The 16,520-nt window shown below is 43.7% G+C and overlaps 1 protein-coding gene across 1 annotated transcript; it reads left to right on the top strand.

The window, feature by feature from the left end:
• The first annotated feature begins 500 nt into the window (after positions 1-500).
• Positions 501-15,448, top strand: WHAMM (WASP homolog associated with actin, golgi membranes and microtubules). Its single transcript, XM_074880127.1, has 10 exons — positions 501-1,110; positions 4,482-4,655; positions 5,993-6,143; positions 6,660-6,829; positions 7,528-7,693; positions 8,659-8,846; positions 10,246-10,332; positions 10,417-10,512; positions 10,911-11,379; positions 14,144-15,448. Exons 1-10 carry the CDS (start codon positions 571-573, stop codon positions 14,428-14,430), a joined length of 2,328 nt encoding a protein of 775 aa, XP_074736228.1. The 5' UTR covers positions 501-570; the 3' UTR covers positions 14,431-15,448.
• The last annotated feature ends 1,072 nt before the right edge of the window (positions 15,449-16,520 follow it).

The following is a 16,520-nucleotide window of genomic DNA, read 5'->3' as shown; positions in this document are numbered from 1 at the left end:
ATCTCCGTTTTAAAGCGCAGGGAAGGAGCTGGCTTTGGAGAAGAAGAACCTGTGAAATTCTGCCGGGCCCGTGGGAAGGATGGCTGGTATGCAAACTGCTCGCACACAGCAGCTTTCCCTCAGCCAGCGGCCAGAGCAGTCAACAGCTCGAACCCTGCGGGTGCGGGGAAATGGCGGAGGCCTCCCGCAGTGCAGGAACGCCCTGAGGGAACGCCTGTGCTCCGTCCCGCAGGGCTGTGTGTCTTGCGCACCCTGCCCACCGCTCTTCGTAGAAATAACTCCTCGTTTCACTGAAACAACCTTTTTCCTGCACGCTCGGGGCCTCTCTGCGTGCAGGCCTCACCCCCAACTCTATTGCTTATTCCCGCGCGAGCTGTGTGAAGGCCGACGGCCACGCCCTCTCCGTCGGCCCGCCCCTAGCCCCGCCCCCGGGGGCGACGCCCGCCAATGGTTCCGCGCGCTGCCGGCGACGCGACGCGAGGGCCCCGCCCCCTCACCGGGTGCGCGCGGCGCCTTTAAGGCCTGTGGGTTTCTCTTTCGCTCCGCGGGGGTTGCGCGGCCGCCGCCATCATGGAACCGCAGCCCGACAGCCTGGAGGGGTGGGTGGCCGTGCGCGACACCGCCTTCGCTGAGCCTCAGCCGCCGCGGCTCCGCTTCCTCGTGGGCTGGAACGACGTGGAGGCCGCGTTCGCCGTGACCTGCCACGGCCGGGCGGAGGCGGCGGCGCAGGCCCCGCAGAGCTGGGCCGGCCTCTTCTCGGCGCCGGCCCTGCGCGGCGTCCACCGGCAGCTGGCGGCCGTCTGCCCGCGCCTGGAGCCCGCCTTCCCCGCGCTGCCGCCCACGTTGCCCGGCGCCGCCGCCGCCGGCGGGCTCTGGGCCGTGCTGTTCCCCGGCGGCGCGGCGCCGGGTGAGACCGAGGTGCAGGAGCTGTGCCGGGAGCTGGAGCTCTACCTGGGCTGGGCCCTGGAGCTCTGCGGCGGCCGTGTGGTGCTGGACGCCCTCTTCGCCGCCGACCGCCGCCGCGACGACGAGTACTTCGAGAGTCTCCACGAGCTCCGCGGGAGGGCCCTGCGCGGCCACCTGGCCCGGGCTAAGGAGGCCCTGCGGCGGGTACGGGCCTCGGGGCCGGGCGGGGGGGGCGGAGGGGCCGCCCCGCAGCGCCGGCGGGGCCTAAGGGGGCCGGTAGGCGCCTGTGGCCTGGCCTGGGCCTGCTCGCCTGAGGGAGCGCAGCGGCCTGAGGCTGTCCCGGAGGGTGCGGGGTGGGGGTGCTGCAGTGCCACCTCCCGCTCTCCCTGCAGGCAGGAAAATGTTTCCCTCGCTGTCGGATCGCCGTCACTGTTCTGTGCTGCAGCAGAGCTTCCAGGTGCATCGGTCTGAGCCTCAGCTTCAGCACCTCTCGCTCAGTTGGGAGCTGCGTGCATGAGGCTGGCAGCCTCTGCTGCAAGAGCTGCAGGCACTCAGGGCAGACCCACATTGGGTAATGTGAGCAAGGGTGACCAAGTCGGTAACACCACCTTGCTCGTAGTATTGTCCAATGTTCAGATTCGTGCTTACACAAACACTTTTTTGACTGTCTGGAAACTGCTAAGTCAACTTTCTCAAGTATGGAGTGCCATCGGTCTTTGTAAGTTTATTAAGTGGGGAATAAGCCAGCTCCAGGTGGGCAGTCAATAGAAGACATTGGGGCACACACTTAAGCTGCAAGCACTCCTACAAAAACACATTGCTAAAAATATCCAGCAGTGTTGTGAAATGGGTGGAACAGTAACCAAAAGGGAGAGTACGATCATGCTCTAATTTTCTAACCTCTCTATGAAGGTCTCAGACTGCCTATTTGCAGTAATGCCTGTAACTGGAGGATTCTCAGGGTTTTTTTCTCAGTTTTTTTATTAAAACCAAATTTAGCCATGTACCTATGCCAAATACCCTTTTTGTAGTTGGAGAAATTGTGTTAACTTTTTTTAGGTGTCAAATTCTGGCCTAATGATTGTATGAACTAATGATGATGTTAGCCCTTTCTCCCTTTAGTACCATAAGTTTCTTCTTGCCATAGATGTGTTCCTGGATTATTTTTTTCCCCTTGTAGTAAGCATGAATTTCAAGGATGGTATCTAGTAACATGGTTGCAATTAAGACATTGGTATGTAAAAGCAAGAGTTACAGATACTTTAAGCTCACCAGTGTGTTGCTGCTATAGTTTTCTTCCAGTATCTGTTAGTGGTCCATTTGCTGGCAAAGTAAGTTGAAAGGTGTTTTATGAAAACAATCATGCTTTGGAGTACAGTTAAGACAGTTGGCTTAGCCTTCTGTTTCCTATTTTGGTATTTAACAGCTGTAACAACATTACTGTTTCTGAAAGACACTTTAAAAGACGATTTTAGTTTACATGAACTTCATGTACAATGTTGTATATAAAAGCTATGGTTTCTGTAACAGACTAGAACAGTTCATAGCCCAGTTAGAAATACGTTCTAGCCACCATGCTCTTTTGCAGGCAGCACAAGCATGTACAGCAATGTGTCAGTTTGGGTTTGGCGGTTAAGTATAACTCAGAGCCAGTTATTCTGCTATTTCCAACTATATTTTAGATATGCCTAAACATGCTATAGAGTGTTGTTGCATTTACAGGCCTGACAGGGACAAATTCATTCTATTGCAGTCTAGACCAAGTTACGCAAGATTAAAGAAATAAAACCTGCCTCTGCTGGCACTAAACTAGCCTGAAGTATCTGAGCATCTTTCTTCCCTTTTTACATCCATGTCCTTCTCAAGTACTTCATCCTCTGGACCAGGAATTTAATTTTGAAGAATGCAGAAGATACTGGTACAAGATGGAAGAGAGTAGTGTTGTGTAAATACTTCTATTTTTGTGTGTATGTGTGTTCAAAGACAAAGGAAAAAAACCCAAGAGCAATACTGTTAAAACAACCAGAGGAGTCAGTTGGGCTAATGATGAACCAGAATTTTCTGAAAATAGTATCAGATTGTGTAAAATCAAGGGTTTTACTTTAAAGCAGGCAAAGTGTCACCCCTCCCCTGCCCCCCAAAAAAGCAAACCCATCGCAAACCCTTGTAATGAATAATTGTCTCATGAGTTGAGTTTAAAATTTCAGTAATACTTCCCCTCTACTCACTGTAAACATCCTCCAGGAGCAGCATGACCCTCACTACTTGCTTTGAGTATGGGAACCAGAAAGGAACTATTGTGTTTCTATTTGGCCTCAATAGTGGAGAAAAAGCAGACTCTTAGATTGTTGCAGGTGGGCTGTAGGGTGCCATGAGCTTCTGGGGAAGCCTGGGGCTACAGGGCTTCTGGGATTATCAAAAATGTTGCAATTCAGATCCTCTTGTTCCCCTGTCCTGCCTGTGCTAGGCTTGGAGGGAGGATGGGTGGGTAATGCCCTTGAGCAGACTTCCACAGCCTTTCTCCAGGGAAATGGCTCCACAGCTGGTAACTTTGCTCCTGCTGTCTTACGCAGACTCAGCTGGCAAGAGCAAAGGTGATAGTTTAATTTCAGTGCTTTTCAGTTGCAACACAATCAAGCTTATGTTTCTAATGCTTTTTCTCAGTTGTAGCACCAAACACTCGCTATTCCCCTTCCCTCCTTACAGAGCTGTAGAGCAAGCGCTGGCCTTCCAGGAAGGTCTGTTTCTCAGTGGAGCTTAGCTGTGTTCTCTCAGTTGGCTTACTCTATCCTGGCACAGAGCGTGCACCGTGATCTCTGCTAGCTACTGCCAAACAAAAATCTTTGAAGCCTTGATTGGTGGTAGAAAATGAATGCAATTGAGGGGAAGTTTCCAACTTCTAATTTTGTCATAGAAGCAAATAAACATGTTAAATAAGGACTAGTGTATCAGAAAGGTGGTTGTTCTGTGGAAGAATTACCACTCACAAATGTAATATCACTAGAACTGAGATTAGAATAAACTGTTACAAATTATACAAATGTTAAAGGAATTTAACTGCAGCGTATATCAGGAATAGAAATCTGTTTCTGAATTCTTATTTTTAAAAATGGCAATCTGATTTTTCTGTGCCCCAAGTCAGAAATTCTGGATCCAGAAACTCATTTCATATTAGCAGGCATTTAGTAATTGTGGAAGCAATGCAAGAGCTAGTTTAAGAATACCTTACTTGTCCTTCCAGCATACAGACGTCCCCAGTTTCCCATTTGTGTTTATAAAAAGCAGCAACCAAGTCATCTGCACACAGCTATTAGAGTTTCTGTGGTGAAAGCCCTAGGCGTGATACTCCTTGCAGTCTCCCAGTGCAATATGCAAGAATTAGTGCCTTTAGCAGTGTGGTGTTAAAGATATTTCCAGCTGGGGGTGGCTGCTGAATGCCTGGCGTACACCTCCTGTGCAGTGGGAAGTCTTGCCTGTTCGCTGAACGACAGCAGGTCGTTTCCACCAAAGCTCGTCAGCAGTCAGCACACACGAATGCAAAGCAGCTAAGTCTGATTTACCTTTTATCCCACTAGGTTCTTCAGCAGCATAAAAATGCTGACACAATGGTGGCTTTGATGAAGGTTTATGAAGAAGAAGGTGAAGCTTATCAGGATTTGGTCACCATGGCAACACAATTCTACCAGTATTTACTGCAGCCCTTCAGAGATATGCGAGAGCTGGCGACACTGTACAAACTGGAAATCCTGGTAGGTCTGCCTTTACAAAGTGAAAAGCCAAGTTACAGAGTAGGACATCAGTTTCAACTCAAATCACTTAGCATTCGCTACTTCTGTCTGTACCAACTTTTTTTTCCCCTGCCAAGCCACCAAACGAGATTGAGAAATTCAGGGTTAGGGCAAAACCACTCACAGAATGGTATTGGCTTGGATAGAACTGCAGCTGTCTTCTCACCAGTGTCCCACTTCCCTCTGTTTTGAGTAATTAAAAAGAAAACATCCCCAGGCTCCACCTCTCTGGGGTTTACTCACTGGTAGGCTGAATTTACAGAGATATAAGTAGCCTTTGTTGTGCAACCTTTAGTGGGATTAGTTTGTGACATTGAGAACGACATCCCCCAGCAATGCTGATGCACCAGATTAACTCAGTTGTAGTGGTAGAACAGAAGGCAGAGGAGACCCTACCACACAAAGCAGTTTTCTGTTGCTGCTACAATCTGCTAGAAGTACAGATTAAAACATGTCAGTTGTCACTGTGTTCATTTAATTTTATGTGCATCTTGAACTGGAAGCACATACTGGAAGTTATGATGTCCCTGGAAAAGACAGCCATCTACTATTTTGATTTTTTCTTAAATAGTTTGTTAAAGTGAGCTGTTAATATTCTTGAAAAGAGCAGAACAGTTTTAAGTTTAGACTAAGGTTCTTGGATACTGAAGGTCTGAATCTGTGAAGATAAAATACCCAGTATGCTGTATGAAAATTAAAGTGGAAATTGGAATGGATGAAACAGGAAGTTTCTTTCTGTATAAAAAGAACCACTAATGGATATCTAGGCTCATTTGAAATCTAATTCTTTTTAAAAAAAATTGAATATTACTCTTGTACCCATGTACACTTTGTGGACTTGAAAATACTCTCTTACATTTCTTTTCTATATCCCTGTTCCTGTGTGAAAGAACGGCCAAACTGGAGAACATGACAGTGCAATGTGCTGTCAACATGTGAGGAAAAATAGAAGAGAATATTGCACGTAGAAGAGTGATTTTGAGTTACTTTTAGTAACAACTAAAACCAGTTGTGTTGGATGTGATTTTTAAGATGATAATTTAAAAATAATTTAAGAAATAAATTAATCCAAAGTTAAGTGTGAAGTCACCATTGGAACAAAGGTACCGAGTTACTATAGAGAATGAGGAACAAGGCAACACATAGGCATGAATAGTGATTCACTTTGTGACAGGTGAGGGGAATGTCATGTTTGCCACCATGCTCTGCCTTGCTTGAAATGTCTCTTAAGTGTAGCATGATGCGGGCTGCACCACTGTGGTAACCAGTTGGTAACTGAGAATTTTGTCTCCTTGCAGAAATCTTTGCAGTATGATAATTTGGGGCCTAAAAGAGTAGCAGCTTTGCAGAAAGATGCTGAAGAATGGACTAAGCGAGCTGAGAATGCTGTGTGCTCCATTCAGGATATCACTGTGAACTACTTCAAGGAAACTGTAAAGGCTCTGGCAGGTAATCAGAATGATTTACACAAAAGGTTGTGTAAATACTTGACTTAAGGGACTGAGAGCTCTTATCACCTTTGCTGGTCTCTCACTGCAGACCCTCAGGTTAGGATGAGTGTCCAGTTTAAGAAAGAAGCATTTTATTCATCTAAGATTTATATCTTTTAACCAGTTTGGTTTACAACTTGCACTTGGCTTGCACACAAACACATTATCAAGGCCTGAGACTGACAGCTGCAAACCTCTGAACAAAAACCATGCACGCTTTTAACACTTGATATGCAAGCCTGTTAACTGAGTAGATTGCTGTGTAACTGTTAAGGCATATTTCCATGGTACAATGAAGTATTTACTTACATATATAAAATCATAAATTCAATCTTTTAGTCTTGTAATTTCTAAAGAAGCTTCAGGAATTGTTTAATAGCATCAGCATTTTTAGTACTGCAGCTATAGTAGAAACACACAAGGGCTATTAGTACACTGCATTTCTCATATCTTATTGCAATGTTTTAATCTGCAGCAATGCACAAACAGATGGAACAAGATCAGGAAAGATTTGGTAAAACCGCCTGGGCATCAGCTTTGCCACGACTAGAAAACCTGAAATGTATGTTAGCTAAAGAAACCCTTCAGCATCTGCGGGCAAGAGAGTTGTGCCTGAAACAGAAGAGAGCTGGCATTCAGAAAAATGTAAGACCTTCCAAAGTCTCCTTTTCTGTCACCGTTTTGTGAAGAGCTGATCAAAACCTACCAAAGTGGTCATGGGAGTAGACTTTCACAGTCTTTGTCTATGAAACACTTTAGGTTTTCAACATGGTTTTAAGTTGTGGAAAGATGCATATCTCCAGTTTTTTAAAATTGCTCCTGCACATTATGAGGACACTTAGCAAAGGTTAAGATACATGCTTTTACAGTTCAAGTGTCATGTTAGCATTTGTGATATTAACCTTTGAAATGGTTACTTTTAGGGAAATAAAGAGCAGATATTCTTTTCAGAGGACACTGCAAAATAAAAATACCTATTTAATTTTAGTCTTCTGATTTTCTTGATTTGATGCCATCTAACTGCTGCTAGGAGTACCTGGTATTTGTAGAGCAGTGTACTGCAGCATACATAATTGTTTTCAGGAGCAGTATTATTTGTGCAGGTTATAATGAAGTCTTTCCTGGTAGACTTAAGGTAAAATTACACTCCAGGTTAATAAGGCTCTCTGCTCCCCTGAGCTTTTGCTCCAAGCCATTTCTAATGTTCTGTTGTTTCCATACCAAAGCACCTAAGCAGCTGCCAGTTAGGCCGGGCTCTGTACAGGTATTTGTGCGTTGATGCATGTTTCATGTGTGCGTATTTTGTTATTAATGCTTTTTATTTTCTGTTTGGGGCTATACAGATGGAGAACCTCAGTGAACAAGAAGAGAACTTAGCTGTGGTGGAGGAGCTGGAAATACAGTATTATGAAACACAGCTGGAATTATATAATGTACAGCTTGAAGTATTGAAACATGAAGAGATGCTGCTTATTGTACAGTTGGACACTTTAAGGAGACAGATTAAAGGTAAGAATAAACAAACACTTAAGCACATATCCAAAACACAGGGGTGATAGAGCCTGCTCTGTTTTAAAAAAAAAAAAAAAAGGATGATTATCACTGCCCAGGTCTCAATAGTAGAAAGCAACACTGGAAAACATTGATGCTGTGGCACCATCTGATATTTTGTCTTATGACTAATTAGACACTAAATTGATAACACAAGCTTAAAAAAAAAAGCCACATTCGTAGCTCATCTTGACAGCAGCTGTGATATGTGTGTGCACTGGTTTAGCATATGGAATAACTATACTGAAAATACTTAACTGCTCTCATAGTTACAAGATCTGTGCATAGAAACTGTGGATATTGTGACCTGCTGAAATGGATCCTGAAATTCACCACAAATCTGTTGTAATTTAACATGTAGAAATTACAAAATACATCCTGTAATGACAGAAAGAGGTGATTATAGCTAGATGGTACTTGAGTACTGCTGTCTTCCAGTTTAAGTGTCTCTTCGTAACATATTTATGACCAAATTAGGCACCAGTCTTGTTTATGCTTATTTGTGCTTATGAATTCTCTATTACTGTGTACACTGTGAAGTAAACATTGCTCCTGCTTGTTGCATAATTAAAACCTGGTAAATAGTAAATAGAAGTCATCACCCAGTGTTGATCAGAATAGTCTTCAATTTTCCAGGAAAACTCCAGTTGGTGAAGGTAGGAGTTAAAGCACAGAGAGACATTTGAAAGAGGAAGCTAAATAACAACAAATGCTAACAGCATAAATTCGATCCTCCAAAGCACCCCTGTGACTAACATGACGCATTTGCGTAAGACTTTGAAGGACCAAGCTCAGCTCTGGAGCATTACACTTTCTAATAACTAACTGCCTTCAATGGCTTTTAAAATGTCATTAGTTCTTTAAATGTTTAAATAACTGTGGCAATTTTTGGGTTTTTAAAAAAATGCCAAATGCCTTTTTAGAGAAACAGGATGAAGTTGTTTACTATGATACATGTGAAAATCCTGAGGAGCTCAAGGTCATTGAACAGACAATGGAACAACATTACGCTAACTTGTCAGAAATGACGATGCTGAGGCAGAAGACTAAGCAGTTGGAGACAAAGCGTGGGACTGTCTGTGCGAGGAGAGCCTACCTCAGGAACAAAAAAGTAAATGCAGTCCTGGAGATGTGCATTTTCTTTAGCTGATGTCTTGACTCATGAGGGATGGACAGGAAACAACTAGGGAAGCTTTGGGGGGAGTGTACAAGATGATATGTGACTCGGTGCCGAGGCCTCCAAACAGAAAGAGGGATAATGTGATTTTAAGCCAGCTTTACACTCCACTGTGTAGTGCAAGTGCCTCTCTAGCTTATTAAGAGAACACAAACTTACACAGGTGACCCAGGAGGTGTTGCCCTGTCAGCTAAACCTTATCAGATCCCTGTTGTGGCCAGCTGGAGCTTTGCCCTGGCAGCCTTTTACAAAGCAGCTGCAGTACAGGAGGATACTTTGCATTTGAATGGGTGGGAGGGGAAAATTTACCTGCTGCAATTCTCTCTCTAGCCTCTCAGTTCTGTGCAAAGGGCAGTTTTTTCCTTTGTTTCCCATTCAGAGCAGAACACTAGGAAGACACAAGTGAGATCAGGGTTGACTCTCATGAACCTTCCCAGTGAGCTGAGCTTACCTTACACCTGCACAGTCCTGCTGGGGCAGAGAGCAGAGTTTAAGCTTCAGTCTTTCTGGCCTTTTACCCCTCGCTAGCCTGGACAAAATGGGAATGACATTGGAAATGTTTTGTGAGCTGTCATTGTCTCTTGCTTGCAACTGCTTCCTCGGCAAACACTTCCTCTGCTTCTGTTTTCATTCACTTAATTGCTGTCTATTGGTTATATAATACTAAAGCCAAATGCCAGATGATTTGCAAATGCTTACCCAGCCATGTGGATAATCCCCCTCTGTACAGTGACAAATAGCGACTCCCAGAGAAAATACTGAAGCCTGCAGCCTTTCTGCGGCATTTGTCACCAACAGAAGGTACCCCTGTTAGGCATTCATTGTCCTTTCCATACCTTTGCTTCCCTGGCTTTTGTACTTGCAAGCTGTGGCAAGTAAGGGACAGGGGGAAAGTAGCTTTGTATTTTTGTAATGCCCTGCTGGCTTCCCTCTTGCTTTCTTCCTTGTGTCTTTGCAGCCCTTCCCTCCAGCTGGTACCTGGGTGAAATTTATTCAGAGCTTGGTTTTGCCTTTTTTTTTCCTTTCTTCTCTTTTTTTTTTTTTTTTTTGATCAGTTCAGATCTGGGTATATTTTATCTACAGCATGAATAACTCTATCACTAATTAGGAGAACAAAACATCCCATTGGCTTTTTAGCCATGAAGGAGTCCCACAGACTTCACCTTCAGGGTCTCACATCTGCCACTAGTTGAGCTTAGCCGTCCTTCTTGGCACAGCCAAGCACTCAGCCTTGGTCACTGTTTAGTGGCTTGTGCACAGGAGTTAATGGCACAGATGGTGCACAGTAAATGTGAACTAACCAATGTTTGCATAAATTTTGCTGTTCTACCAGGATCAGTGTGAAGCACGCCATCAGCAGAGACTGCAACAGGCAGAAGAGAGCAAAAAACACTTCCAGCAGCATCACAGCATACAGATAGTGAGTACTGAACAGCAGCCTTGGAGAATCTGGCAGCTGCTTGTTTTCACACACTGAGGCTCGCTCACTTGTGTTTTAATGCAGAAGAGAGACAAGCAAAAAGAGGAGGAGAAAAAGAAAAAAGCGTGGATAAGCCAGGAACGTCAGAAAACACTGGAGAGGCTGAAAACATTCAGGGAGGCAAGTACTGTGAACTACAGTAGTCCTAAATGGTGTCAAAACACAATGTCAGAAAGTAGCTGTAGCTCACGTGTGAGCACAGTCCAAATCAGAGACAACCAGTTGGATAGCCTAAAACAGGATTGTGTGTAATGAGTCAAGAGGATTAAATCCAAGTCAAGAGGATTAAATCCACTAAGGGTATAGTTTCCAGGTGCAGAGCCTGTTGCAAAGAATACAAGTGAGGAAATGGCTTTGAAAGAAATACCTTGATAGTCATTTACTGTTCATGGTTGAATTTTCTGCTTGAATGGGTGAGTGGGACAGGTCTATACTCTGTGGCTTTTTGTCTCTTTAGGGTTGATGTTTTGGCCAGTCCAACGGAGATGCGACCTCCTGACTTACGATTTGTTTTGCAGAAGCGTCCAGCTCATGTTGTTCTGAAAACATCTCGTCCCCAGCCTCTCAGTCCCAAGTTGCCACAAAGCATCACTCATCAGGCTGCAGTACTGTCCCCTCCACCTTCGTCAAGAACCAGGGCAGCTCCAGAGCAGCCGAAGAGCATACTGCTAGTAGAAGCCAAAGAATCAAAAGCTTCACATCAGAATACCCCAGCAGATATTCCTGTCCAGATTTTTGTTACTGATGGTGACACAGAGCGACAAAAGCACAGCAAAGGATTGATGGTCTCTCCATCCTCGCCACCACCTCCTCCACCCCCTCCTCCTTTACCCCCACCTCCCCCACCTCCCCCCTTACCTCTCTGGTTAAAAACACCATCAGCAACAGAGGATAAGCCACTTCCACTTAGCTCCGATAGCCCCGCAGAAAGCCCTGCACTGCAGAAACAGGATGACTTATCCAGGAAGTCTATTAATAATTACATAGGTAAGAAGGCTCACATCAACTGGTGGGGTTTTTTTTGTTTCCTGTATTTTTCTGTTCTCCCTCCCTCTGGTTCTGGACAGGAATAGTGTGCAATCTTGCTCAAGAGAATGAGGCTCTTGGAAAGCTTAGTCTAAGAAACCACATACAATAACACTGACTGTAACTCAGGGTGATAAATGAGTAGCAATGATGTGTGTATCCTGTTTGATACACTTTGCAGGGTCCTGGTGCTCAGAGTGTGTGACTCAGCGTTTTTGGGGAAGTGCTGTCAAATGGGACAGGTCAATCTTTTAGGACATTTGACTTGAATCTCTGCTGGAATCCTACATTTATTAAGTACAGTCTTACAAGTTAGTTTAAACCATGCTTAATCACAGCACTACTAGTTCTGTGGAGATCTTAATCCAGGACCTGCATTTCTCCTGACACTGAAAATCCCACTGCTGTAATAGGCAGGAAGGTGTCAGGAGAAATTCCAAGAGAGGCTTTATTCATTTTGTTTGTTGAGAAGCAGCTTTTATTACCAGGTTTGTTCTTGCCACAGTTTTGCAACTTTTGAACCAAATGTGGTATTTTGATTGAGGATTAATCACATGTCCAGTCAGAAGACCACTGTGGGTTAATTTGTGGTTGTAGTAGGACTACACTTTAGTGTTCATGATTTATGTACTACAAAGCTAGCAGTTGGACTGCTTGCATTTCTAAGGTATGCACAGCCTGTGTCCACTTACAATCTGCTTCTCTTAAACGTTTCTTAAGAGAATTCATGCAGAATTCAGCGAGGATTTGAAAGGCAGATAGATAGCGTTGGCATACTAACATTCCTAGGGCAAAAATGCTGCTCTGTTACACCTCTCCTTTGTTACCAAGATCATGCAGGTGTAATTGAAGGCAATTGAAACAGTAGTTTGAATGAGAATAGAGCTCAGCAGCCTCCTAAGGCTGCACTGGTTACATCCTGCTAACAGGCTTATTTTTATCGCTAAAGCAAGCAGATATTTTGACTATGTCAGGGAGATTGATCTAAGTTGGAAGGCAGCAATTTTTTATTGTCATTTTCACAGTGGAGCTTATGCTAGAATGAAGCATGTCTTTAAAATGTGGTACATTCCTGTTCCTTTTCAGATTATTCACAATACATCTAAGCAGCCTTCGTATCCTCAGTTAAGAGGCAAACCACAGGCAGAAATACCAAGGAAAGTTCAGCGTTTTCAGGTCTTCCAAGGTGTGGGGAAGTACAAGCAGCTGAAGGGGTGAGACACAGTCGAGTTACCATGACAAACTACTGTGCATCCAGTGGATCAGTGCAGGGACTTCAGTCTGGGAGGTCTGTGGGATAGCTACCACAGATAGACTTAAGAAGTGTTGATTGGCAACAGGAGTTGTAAACCAGAGCAGTCTGCTACTGAAACAGCCTTCCTAGTAACTAATATTTACAACCGTTCACAGCCTACCATTGATGTCCTTTCATTATTTTTGGATAAGAAAAGTCCTTTTTAGTTTATTGGAGAGATCCGTTTGGTTTTTTACACCTGTTTCATGAAGAAGACCAGCATGTTAATTGCTGTAATAGTAATTGATAAACTACTGCCACAGGAACTTACTGAAACAGCTTCATAAACACGTTGGTTTGTTACACATGGGCTACTCATGTCTTTGTACTTGAAAGGCCAGGAGAGGTTCATAGTCTGCTGTTGAAAATACTGTCTGTAATGTGTTAACATACTTTGCAAGGGGAACTTCTATAACTTGTTAGTCTGACTAGTCTTTTACCAGGAAGCCCATTTGATTAATAACCTTAAGACTTTCGTACTTGAAGGCTTTGTAAGACAACTTGGTGGATCTTTGCTTGATCCTTTTTTTTGGCATCTCAGTCTCTGAAGGTACCACAGGATTTAGCAGAATGTTACATTTCAAGTGTTTGATGTTAATCACATAACCTTATGTGCACTGCGCATGGCAAAAATACTGCTAGCTGTGAGGCACAGATGGTCTGGACCTATGGCTGTAGGAGTCGACTGCTGTCCAGGGAAACTGCCTCCCTGTCTGACAGTCTGAAACTAGCAACAAAGAATTCAACAGAAGGAGTAAAGCGCAAATTACAGCGTGTATCAAGAGAACTAGTGGAAGCTCTCTCAGTATGGTGTCCTTTGTGGTCTGAAGTTCAGAAACATACGCCTGAGATTTAAATCATGTTGTAAAATGGGAATTATTTTTTAAGTCCATACAGAAAAGAGCTGCCAGCCTGCCTGCTTAGGGCCTGATCTGACTCCCACTGACTTCAGTGGTGCAGTTTCAAGCCCTTCTACTCAAATCCTCTCATTTTTCTCTTGGCTGAGCAAAAATGCAATTGACAGTCTCAGCAGGCATCTGAGCAAGCTAGGAGGAATGGTAGATTGTCTCTAATACAGAATACAAGAGATTTTTTGGTTCAGTGAAATTTTTTTGAAAGCCCATAAAGTTGTAATGAAAAAGAAGCATCCTTCTTTGTGTATAATTTCTTCCTTAGAGCACAACCTTGTATAATGCTGAAGAGGCACTGGAGTCTCAATTCAAGATATAAAAGCTCTAACTGCTTTCTAAAAGCAGTTCCAGAGCCTGGTATTGCAGAATCTTGAAAGAGTCTGTGCCAGAATAGACCATTCTTTTTTCTGATCCTAGCAAAGATGAAAGGAAGAACCCTGAACACTTGGGTAGGGATTTATACCTCTAAGTGTGGTTGTCTCGTTCTTTCTTCTGGTAACAGTAGATTTATCTGTTGCAGGTTCCATGGATGAAGTTTTGGCTTCTCTAAAACGGAATGAAGTTCATCTTCGCAAAGTGGAGCAGCCAAATCCATATGCCTCTGTAAAAGACAACATCCTCTCTGCCATAAGGCAAGGAGTTAAACTAAGAAAAGTGAATCGAGATACTGAGAAAGATGTCAGTAAAGGATCCACTAATGAGCTAGAGAGAAGCATTAAGGCAGTCATCCAGAGAATTAAGAAAGTGTCTGCTGATTCTGAAGAAGAGGAGAACAACGATCAGAATAATGGAGAATGGGATAGCTAACCAATTCAGAGTAACAGACTTACTGACTGGAACAGAGTGTGTGTGTCATTTTGCATGTCATAGAAGACGTTCCCTTCCAAAATGAAACAACAGTGTGGTTGTGTGTGTTCTTATAGTCCAAAATGTCTTGTAAAGTAAAAGAATCCTGTTGATTTTCTGTAGGAGCTGCAGATTCTTATTTTTGCATGAGAAATCATACTCCAAATTATGCTTGCATTAACAGGTATTTCTGGCTCAACAATGTAGAGTTTTCACCACATCGGAAGACAGCTAAAATGCTGGATTGAAACATTATTTAGGTTGTTATTACACAGTAGGTAATGCTATCACAACAATGTTTAATGAGTGAAAAACTGAAAAATCTGTTTTGTCAGATAAAAGTAGAACCAAATCTGTGGTGGTAGAGGCAGACCAGAAAACTTAGCATGATGTGGAACCTCTCATTCCTACCTCCATTATCCAGAAAATTCTTTAACATTTTGCTTGTCTAATACAGCTCACTCTGAGATAACTGTGTGGGTACTCCCATTTATCATTATGTTATAAAGTGTGCACTTATGAATGGACTTGATGATGCTGATTGGGAAAATTAGGCTTAAGTTAGAAATAACACTACTGTAGGAATTACTGAAAGCTTTACTTTTTATCTGGAAGATCAAATATAGAGATCTTTAGATGCTAAATGTTTTTCATACATCTACATTTACAATGAACTGTTGGGATGAAAGAAAGAGCCAAAATACTGTATATAATATTTTCTGGGAACTAGCCCTGTAATACAGAGCTGCATTTCTCCCCTGAGAACATCAATACATGTTTATAGCTACTCATGAATTTAAATTACCTGATAGCCTTATAAATGACAGATACTTACATTGTGCCTGGAACCTGACTATTTAAAATTCAGCTACGTTCAATTTAGAGACTGTTTCTATTTTGGGTAGATGGTGGCAAAAATGATTCAAAGTTTCTTTTGGAGTTTATACTGACCCTTAATAAAAGAAGTGACCTGACAGAAGTGGATTCAGTGTGCTGTCATTTTAGGATACTGCTGTGAAGTAAGCGTTACTTACACCGTGGTACTCTGCTTTTTGATAGGAAGTGGCAACCATACAGTAACTGTGCTCTCTCACTAATGGTATATGTGAACACCCTTATTTTCTCAAATATTTATTAATTGTAATTTGGTAACAAAATTGCAAATATGATGCTTTAATTCCCTGTTTTACTGTAGAGTAGTAGATCTGTTTAATCAGCACAGTAAATATGTATGCAACAGTTTTCATGTAAGAAGCAGAAGCAGCAGCTGAGGTTTCATTTTTTTACTGTTTCAGCACATACTGCTATTTGGAAGTCAGAAAAAAACTACCTTTTTTTTGTCCACTGCCATCAAACCAAACGGAGACAAAAGGAGCAGCAGCAGCACAGGTCGGTTGTTGCTCAACACTCGGAGTGTCTGCAGAGGGGAGCAGGGGCCCTCTGTGCCCACACCACCCTCCTGCCCCTGAGCTCGGCCTGGGCACAAGGGCCACGCTGAACTGGGGGGCACAGGGGCAAATTTATTGCATGTTCAGACTCCAACATCTCAAATGCCGAATGCTTCCCATAGGCTGATCCTTCGAGAGTGGAGATCTCTTCCCCAAGGATACCCTGGGCAGAGGAGGTGCTCGGCCAGTGGTGGGGAGGGCAGAGGGGGCTGGGGCTGAGCGCTGCCCTCTCGCAGGCTGTGCCCTTTAGTGCTGTGGTTATTTAAAGCTGAGCAAAAGGGCGCAGAGGCTCGGCTGCCTTCCCACAGCTGGTCCCTCCTGCCAAATGGCAGCTCAGAGTCCAAGGCAGAGCCCTTTGCTGTTTTATTGCTATGGTTGAATTCTCAGCTGCAGTGCTAGGTAGTTAAATGCAGCAGTTTATGCAGAGAATAAGGGCGTTTCAATTTCTCCAACAAACCTTACAGCGTTTGTGTGTTTAACAGGCAGCGATTTTACTCGGGAGAGGCCATCTGAGTAACAGCGACACTGGACAATGATTTCTCCTACAAAATGGTTTTCTTTCACAACCTTGCCTGAAGCTCAGCTGGGGACTGATCTCAGGTG

Source organism: Strix uralensis, chromosome 11, assembly GCF_047716275.1.
Source record: "Strix uralensis isolate ZFMK-TIS-50842 chromosome 11, bStrUra1, whole genome shotgun sequence".
NCBI classification, from domain to species: domain Eukaryota; kingdom Metazoa; phylum Chordata; class Aves; order Strigiformes; family Strigidae; genus Strix; species Strix uralensis.
The sequence above is the reverse complement of the archived record's forward strand: the minus strand, read 5'-3'. Positions and strand labels throughout refer to the sequence as shown.

Bases quoted from the DNA above. Each gene is read 5' to 3' on its own strand.
- WHAMM (XM_074880127.1), top strand. From the start codon at position 571: ATGGAACCGCAGCCCGACAGCCTGGAGGGGTGGGTGGCCGTGCGCGAC. The intron at 1,111-4,481 runs GTACGGGCCTCG...TTATCCCACTAG, and splicing joins CTAAGGAGGCCCTGCGGCGG to GTTCTTCAGCAGCATAAAAA. The intron at 6,830-7,527 runs GTAAGACCTTCC...GGGGCTATACAG, and splicing joins GAGCTGGCATTCAGAAAAAT to ATGGAGAACCTCAGTGAACA.